General features: G+C 34.3%; 1 protein-coding gene across 1 annotated transcript; it reads left to right on the top strand.

Moving 5' to 3' along the window:
• Positions 1-383: 383 nt before the first annotated feature.
• Positions 384-7,925, top strand: LOC311286888 (uncharacterized protein; the record flags this gene model as incomplete). The annotated part of the gene is made up of 3 exons (XM_084435771.1): positions 384-398; positions 3,354-3,377; positions 7,092-7,925. A coding segment is annotated over exon 3 (834 nt), but the record flags the coding sequence as incomplete, so codon positions are not given.
• Positions 7,926-8,652: the final 727 nt, after the last annotated feature.

Genomic DNA, 8,652 nt, shown 5'->3' with positions numbered 1-8,652 from the left:
GATTTTAATGTAATCTTTCAAATTGGATAAAGCCCAGTCTCTGTTTGTGTAGATAATTTAAAGACCTTGTGATAATGTTACCTTATTTAAAGCTGGCAACTTTTTTTTTACAGTTCAAAAATGTAAAGGGTTAAAGAATATTAGCACTCTTAACATTTTCTGTGTGCTTACACACGCACGCACACACACACACACACACACATATATAGGTACACTCATTATGACGACATTTCATAGGTGTAATGGGTTTTAATCTAAACTAATGACATTTTCTTGCCTCTTAAAACTGCACATCCCAGAAAACTGAAGCATTTTGACTTTTTTGCCATCCACTAGAGGGCGCGTGCTGTATTGTTCCGTTTTTTTACCGGAAAGGAAGCCATTTTCTCTACTTTCAGGTAAGGTAAGACATGCGGTGTGGTTGTTCTTTGTGCAATCTTAATAATCTGTATCATAGTTAACATTTTTAGGCCAGTGTAAGTTGTTTTTTTGTCTGTTTGAATATTTTGTGGTTGTATTTTGTGATTAATTGTATAAAGATAGCGTTTTGTTATAGTGATAAATTAATCTTATTCATCTGGCCAGCATTTTGATTAGAACAAGAAATAAGTTACTGTTTGAAACATGTTTGGTGTTGTGGTTGTTCTTATTAGTTTAAAAGTTAAGTTAAATTAGTTATTTTTTATTAGTTAAAATTTCGATTCCTCTTATCGTTTCCTTTGTGAGCATTTCAATTTGAGTTTATACAATTCAAGTGCAAGACGACTCGCGACCTTTTTGTGCTGATGAAAGGAACGAAAGCGTTTTTTTTTTTTGTGCTGTCTGTCTGCTGTGCACACATCCACAGCTCGCTCACAGAAAAAGTTATTTTAAACCTTTCAACTTGTGTGCTGTTTTCTTTGCACATTGAAGCGCAGTCACAGAAAATTTGATTTGTAAAATGGATCTTAAACTTAAACTAGCGCTGTTTTCTATGATGTAGTCTATGCACATGTGAAGTACGTGAGCGCAAGACGGCTCGCGCGCTGTCTTCAGTGCTACAGGCGTATTGGCCAAGTCTTAAAGTGACAGGAGCGGCTGTCTCTATAATAACAGTAATCAAAGGACAAAGAGAAAATTCACTCGTTCTTGACTAAATAACTTTTGTAACTGTGTTTGTACCTTATTTATAAAAAGTGTACTGTTATTTTACATTTGAATTACAGCTTTTTGTACCTGAATACTTGAAAATCTTAAAACACTGTTTATTTAAATCATATATTTGTTCAGTTGTATCTATATTTGCAATTGGTAATTTTTTATTTGTTCTATTTTAATTACTGAGTGTTTACTTATCTTTATTAATGCTTGAATGTATATTTAGTTAGGCTAGTTGTTTTACTATGGTATTTTTAAACCACAGGCAAAATTGTCCAGTGCAATTGCTCTTTAGCTTGTTGATTTTTGTTCTGATATTCAGGGTCGATTAAATGTTTTGTAGTAAGACTAAATGGGAGATTTTTTTTTTTAATTTTTTTTTACCTCATTGGAATTGGTAAGCACAAATAAAATTGGCATCGTTAAAATTTAAACGATGGTATAATATACACTGCGGTATATGCTTGGTGTTAAAATGTTAGTGCTCGTAATGATAATAATCAGCTCATGATTCCGAATTAGATCTGTGCATGAGGTTTTAAAGTGTCAGTTCCTTAATACTCTTTCTGTAGTTGTATCCTTGAGAAAGTATAAAACTTGCTGCTCTTGGCACTTAAGTAGTTGAAATAAAAATCAATGTATATTTAATTCATGCATGCACAGATTACAATTATATTAAGACTTTCATTCTATTGTTATATTAACTGATACTGAAAGTAGGGTAATTTTTGTTGTATTTTTTTGTAATTTGCTTGTATTGTGAAAAATATTTATTTTAGTCATCGTAGGGCTGGGCGATATGGCCTAAAAATAAAAACTCCGATTTTTTTTTTTTTTAATTCGATTTACGATTTTTTTACGATTTCCCCCCCTACTTATTAAGGAAAGCAATAAACACATGTACTATTAATAAACTGTACATTGTTAATTTGTTAACCATTGTTAATGTTAATTTCAACATTTAGGCTAGGCTACTAATAGCCTACATTAGGCTATTGAAGTGTTTTTTTCTTTTCTTTTATTTGTTAACATAAAAAAAAACACTTCAATAGCCTAATGTAGGCTATTAGTAGCCTAGCCTAAATGTTGAAATTAACATTAACAATGGTTAACAAATTAACAATGTACAGTTTATTAATAGTACATGTTAACTAATGTAGTTAACTAGAATTTAATAAATGGAACATTATTGTAAAGTGTTACCGATTTGTTATACACCGATTCAGACGTCTCGTGAGTTCAGTGTTAGACAGATGAGTTGTTTTAACCATTCATTCAAGTGAATCGGTTCAAATGAGTCATTAGTTCGCGAATCGGACATGACGGTTGCCAACCGGCAAGTTGTGTGATTATCCCGGCAGTTTATTTTTTAGCACAATTCACACAAAAAAATCTCCGAACGCTTCACGTGAAACTTCGGTCTTCCGCCCTTTTTCTATCGTGTCAATTGATTTTGATTAATATGCGCGAGGGAGAGAGAGCAAGACAGCGCTCGTGTTGTTTGAAGATGTGAGAGTGCGCGCGCGCGACCGGGGCTCTCTCTCGTGCTTATATCAGCGCACATAAGGTACACACTGTGAAGTAATTTGCAAACGTTTTTTTTAGAGAAATTAAAACAGGTCGCACCACAACCATTATTTGCACTCGCACAAATGCTCCTAAATATATTTTTAGGTCGCACAGATTAAATTTCAGGAGCATATGCGACCAAAATGATCATTACACAAAAACTCGATTTACTTATTTTTTAAATCGCCCGCAGCAAAAAATTCGAATTAATTCATTCAATCGATTTTTCGCCCAGGCCTAAGTCATCGACTCAACTTAAGATTAAGATTTTTTATACTTCTTGCTATTTTAATGCATGTGTTTGTAGGGATGTAACGATACCAAAAATCTAGTAGTCAGTACTGATAGGAACAAAAGTATTCGAGACCACAGAGAAAAATAAAATGTGTGTAATACACTGTGTTCTCTTTGGTTGAGTGGTCATTGACTGAAGACTGTCTCTTAGAGAACTTGCGAGTACATTAGTTTAAAATCGCTTAAATTTATAATTTGGTATTATGTAAAACGATGTGCCATAAAGTCATGTGGATACTATGAAGCCAGTTGTGCATTTTGAGAGTACAATATATAAAATATATAATATTTTTGTAAAATGTAATGCTTTTGTTTTAATCAAATTGTGTGTTGTTGTTTTTTTTATGTTGCAGAAGACTGTGAAACCTGATTTTGAGGTAAGATGATACTTTTGTGATAAAATATAGTGATAACAGTCAATAGTGTATAGTATAAGGAAACATTTGGATAAAGTTGTGAATGTTTTACAATATTATTTGTATGGCTGCAATTATCAACAATGAATGTCATTATTGATTAGTAGGGCTGGGTATCAATTCAGATTTTACAATTCGATTCGCAAGCTCTCAATTTGATTTGATTCGATTTTGATTCTAAATTCGATTTTGATTCCACTTAATGAATAGCCTATATATTTAATACAAATCCTATATTTATAAAAAAGAAAAAAAAAAGAAAAGTGAACATAAGTTTACAAGTGGTTAATTAATAAAAAGAAATTTTATTAAGCAACAAACCTGTATATTAAACTTTTTTTTTTAGGTACATTTGGGTACATTAAAACAGAACCCAACTCTATATTTCAAATGCATACAATGAATAGACAGGATTTTGATGCAAGATGAAAAATTAATGCTGAAAATTGGACAAGTCAGAACAGTCGCATACCTTGATCAAACAGGTTAACAATCCTCACATAAACCCATTAAAAAAAACTTGCATATATTTATCTGTCTAGGTAGGACATATAGCCCTACAGAAATTGAATAACGTTATCAAACAGTCTGTGATGCATTAATTATAAAGTATATATAGACTAATCCTTATTAAAGTTACAAAAGTTATTTAGTCAAGAGCAGTGAGTGTTTATATCTGTTCACTTTTTTCTTTGATTAACTTTAACGACAGAGATAATTAGTGGCTACTGTGTACTGTCCCTTTAATAGACCAACCGCTGCTGACAGAGACGTGGATCTCACACACGCCTCATTCATGTTCACCATAACTGCTCTTATGTTATTAAGATACTCGACAAAAAGACATTTTGGCATAATTCTGTGTGTTATTGTTCGTTCAAACACGAAAGAGAACTGTATTCTGGGCTGTCTTGTGCGCACGCATGATATCAGCGCGAGTCTTTCTGTGTGCCACACAGGACATTCACGTCATATAATTGCGTAGGCTTGACAGCGCGATTGCGATATGATTAATTGTGCATCACTAGTTGAGGTTATTTTATGATTAAGATAAAACAAACAAATCTCACAGCATTAATGGAGTTGTAAAATGGAGTTTGCAAGCCTATGAACAGTGGAGGAAAACTAATACTGGCTTTAGGGTAATAGATAAATAAATATGGAAAAAAATCGATTCGTGGCCTTTGAGAATCGATTTTGAATTGACCACATTTTGAAAAACGATTAATCGAAAAATCTATTTTTTTGCCCAGCCCTATTGATTAGTCATCTGTGCACGTAAAGCTTCAGTCAGTTGTCAAATTACAGTTCTGAATAACGCATTTCTGTGGAGAAAATAACAGAGGAAACAGAGTGAGCTTCTGCTGTAAACGTGCGTGATCCAAGCTGATCAAAACATGATGAAAAATGATTTCTAGCTTAACTAATGCATTAACATAATGTTAAAGGATTAGTTCACCTCAAAATGAAAATTTCCTGATAATGTGAAATAGTATATACATTTTTTATTTATTTTTTTAGTAAATGATTGAACAGTTCGCTAGATAAGACCGTATTCCTAAGCTAGGATTGTGCGGAGCCATTTGTTGACACGTTTATTTTCTAGCACAAACAAACTTTTTTTTTTTTTTTATATGCCATGTGCAATGTATATCTATTTCATACCACAATACTGTTATATGGTAATTTTATTTGATGAATACATACTCTAAATCCATTAAATTCAGGAACACTGAATAAACCACTTCATACATCACCAGAGCCCGTCTACGGAAAGCCTTGGCACTTCCTATTAGCCCCATTGTATCGATCTTGGTTGCAGTTATATTAGAATTCCACTGGAGGTGATCGCGGGCGAGTGCAGACTGAATGGGAGTCTATGGGGCTAGACGGCTAAATGTGTCTCTTTCACCCGATTTCCGTTGAGAAATCTCAGATTTTATTGTAAGTTTTGCAAGTTCAACAAGTTCAACATGGGTTATAGGTCGAAAGTTGAATGAACGAGTATTTATTTCTTTTCGATTTCTTACAGGTTGAGTTGTTGTTGCCCATAACACGCTAGCATTCTGCAAATGAGGTCAGCATTCTGACGTCATTGACATTTTAAAAGACTTTTTAAACCAAATAAGTGACTCTAAAAAATCTAACACCCAGCAATGTGTAATTTCTTTACATCTCCTTTCGAATACAACATTCAAATTACTAGACAAAAAATTATATCCTGAGAAAAGTGGATTTTGAGGGTTTTTCGCCATAGACCTCCATTCATTCTGCACTCGCCTGCGAGCGCACTTGCATGGACAGAGACGTGTTACTGCAGCCAGTCCAGAAACCGGAAGTAAGCAGAGAGTGCCAATTCTCTTCCTATTAGACATTCTCTGACATCACCCAGTCTTTGAATGAAGTAGGCTATTGTCATGTGATGTTTGGAGGAGCAGCATATATTTTAACGAGAAAATGACATATCTGGCAATCCCGTTGTTTCATTTGTCCTGTCACAGATACTGTGATTACTTTATGACAGTAAGGTTTAGTTTTTCCATGTTTCAGAAGTGATTCTACGTAGGCTATGCTGGGTTAACACAACACTTTTCCAGTCAGGGGGAAAGGATTGTTTTCCCCCACGCCAACTCCACCCAGCTATAACACGACACACCGATCATGTCTATTAGAGACAAAGAGTTATAATTCAGAGCAAAAATATAAATTTTGCTGAAATATCTGTTGTTGGATGTTAAATTTAGGTTTAAAAGTCACCATGTAATTACATTCTTTTTATGAGAGTAGCAACTATAAAAGAACAATAGCATGCAATTGAATATAAATGTAAATTAGGAAAACTAATGTTTGTCCTTGCAGAACATTTGTCTTATCTGTTAACAAAAAAAAATTCTTTATTGTTATCTTCATTTTTAATTTAGAGATATAAACTTTTGCTTTATAACTCATATAATGTATATCATAGATATATTCACTATATATGTTTCCGGGCAGGATGTGGTATTGTGTGTTTTGTCAATAAAAGAAAATTGGGGAAATGTATTTAAAATCAAATAAGAGGATAAAGGTCTTAACTGTTATAAAGATGTAAATAAAATGAAAAAACTTGGTTATACTGACATCTAGTGGTAAAACTAAGTAAAACAGGGTCGTGCAATCTGGTTGCTTTTAGAAGTGTTTAAGATATACGGTTATTTCTGGGGATTCAGAGCATGATGCATTGCTGATTATGGTATTAGTGCACTCACATTATGTTCTCTAAAATACAAAGTTTATTTACAAGCATATTTATTATGTAGATTTATGATATTATCTTTGTTACATATGTGTAAAATTAATTTAGTTCTGTGTTGGTATTATGATAAGCTAATGTGTCATCTAAATAGTTGCCAGTTATTATTCAGTTATGTAGCTTTAAACTCAAAACATTTTATAATCCAATAAAGTTAATGCTTATATATTTTTAAAATCTTTGCATATGAAAACATTGTATCTGATAAATACCAAATTAAACATTGAAATGCAAAATTATCATCATTAATAGAATATCTTGTTTAAATGTGAACAAACACTAATGCATTTTATTTTTATATTGTTTATTCTTTATTGTACTGTTTGTGAATTGTGATGCAATAATGTGTAATTTAATTTGTTTTTATGTTTTTGTGTGTACAGATGCCTCGCACAAAGCAAGCCCGGCGCTCCCAGGCTGCAAAGAAGAGGATGGCAGACCGGATGGCTGCTGATCCTGAAGAGGCTCTGCCACCTCTTAAAAAATTGGCAGAAGTAACAGAACGTTGTGTACATCACAACGGGGCTATAAAACTTGGTCATAACAGTGGTCAAACAACTGGTCATAACAGTGGTCTAACAACTGGTCTAACAACTGGTCTAACAACTGGTCTAACAACTGGTCTAACAACTGGTCTAACAACTGGTCTAACAACTGGTCTAACAACTGGTCTAACAACTGGTCTAACAACTGGTCTAACAACTGGTCTAACAACTGGTCTAACAACTGGTCTAAACAATGATGCTAAAAACACGGATCATAATAGTACTGTTAACATGACCATGAAAGCTGTTTCTGATTTGTGTCCACAGAAATCGTACATCAGAGGCTCTTTCCATCAGGGTGCAAAGTGTTTTGGCGTCAATAGCGGCAGGCAATGTGCAGCAAACAGTTTAACTGCAATCTTGATGTGTAAGGTGAAAAATGTGTTGCGATGGACCCAGAGTGACCTGAATGATGTTCTGATGCGTGGAGATGACCTGTACAATGCCATGAGAGACGCCGGCAAAATCAACGACCCTGTGAATGGCTACATAGAAGTTGCTGAGCTGCCTGACACACACACACTGAATGATTGTTGTTTTTCAATAAACTATTCTTCTGTGTCATATACTGGGTTGTTTGGAATTAATCGATACGATGAAGGTCTTCAAGGTGTTGCCATGTCATTTGATGATGCATTACATGAAGCATTCCAGAGGTTTGATGCATGTTTGGTAAATATTAGGCAAACCATATGTGCTGCTGTCAGACAAGGTTCATGGTATGCAGTGATTGATCCACATGCACGACTCAGTGATGGAACAGTTTCAGCTCGTGGTAAGAGTGTAGTGGTTTTCCATCCTAGCATAGACTCTTTGGTCATTCATTTTAGGAGACTGGGTGCATCTTTGAAAGCATATAATCGTCCATTTGAGGTAACGGGGGTGCAGGCAATTGTGATTGACAAACACAGTCAGCATGATCGATTGGTGTGCCATCCAGTGGTGGAGGAAAATACTGATGCAGAAAGAGTGAGTAAAGGTGTTAACTCAGAAATGGCAAGTTGCAGTCACTCTATGACTGATTTCATGAGCACAGATCAAATACTTGTGAATGAAACATGTACACAAGACAACACTGGAATATCGCCTGAATTCCCAAGCAATGAAAATGCAGCTGATGTTGAATTTATTTCCCAAACTGACAGTGTTTCTTTGACTGATTTCACAAGCACAGATCAAATAAAGAAAACGGGACTGTTTTCTTCCTGCCCTAATGAAGATGCCTCTGAAGTTGAATTCATTACTCAAACTGACAGTGTTTCTTTTCAGTTTAATCCATTAACAGTACAGCAACAGAAAACTATTTGCTTGAAGCTGAACATTGTACACGTTGTAAAAGAACAGAATAATCCAAATGAGATTGTTGAAATGGCTGAACCTTGTGAAACCAAAGAAATTG

Source organism: Rutilus rutilus (assembly GCF_951802725.1).
Source record: "Rutilus rutilus genome assembly, contig: SCAFFOLD_52, whole genome shotgun sequence".
Classification (NCBI taxonomy): domain Eukaryota; kingdom Metazoa; phylum Chordata; class Actinopteri; order Cypriniformes; family Leuciscidae; genus Rutilus; species Rutilus rutilus.
This window is presented reverse-complemented; position numbering and strand designations above follow the sequence as displayed.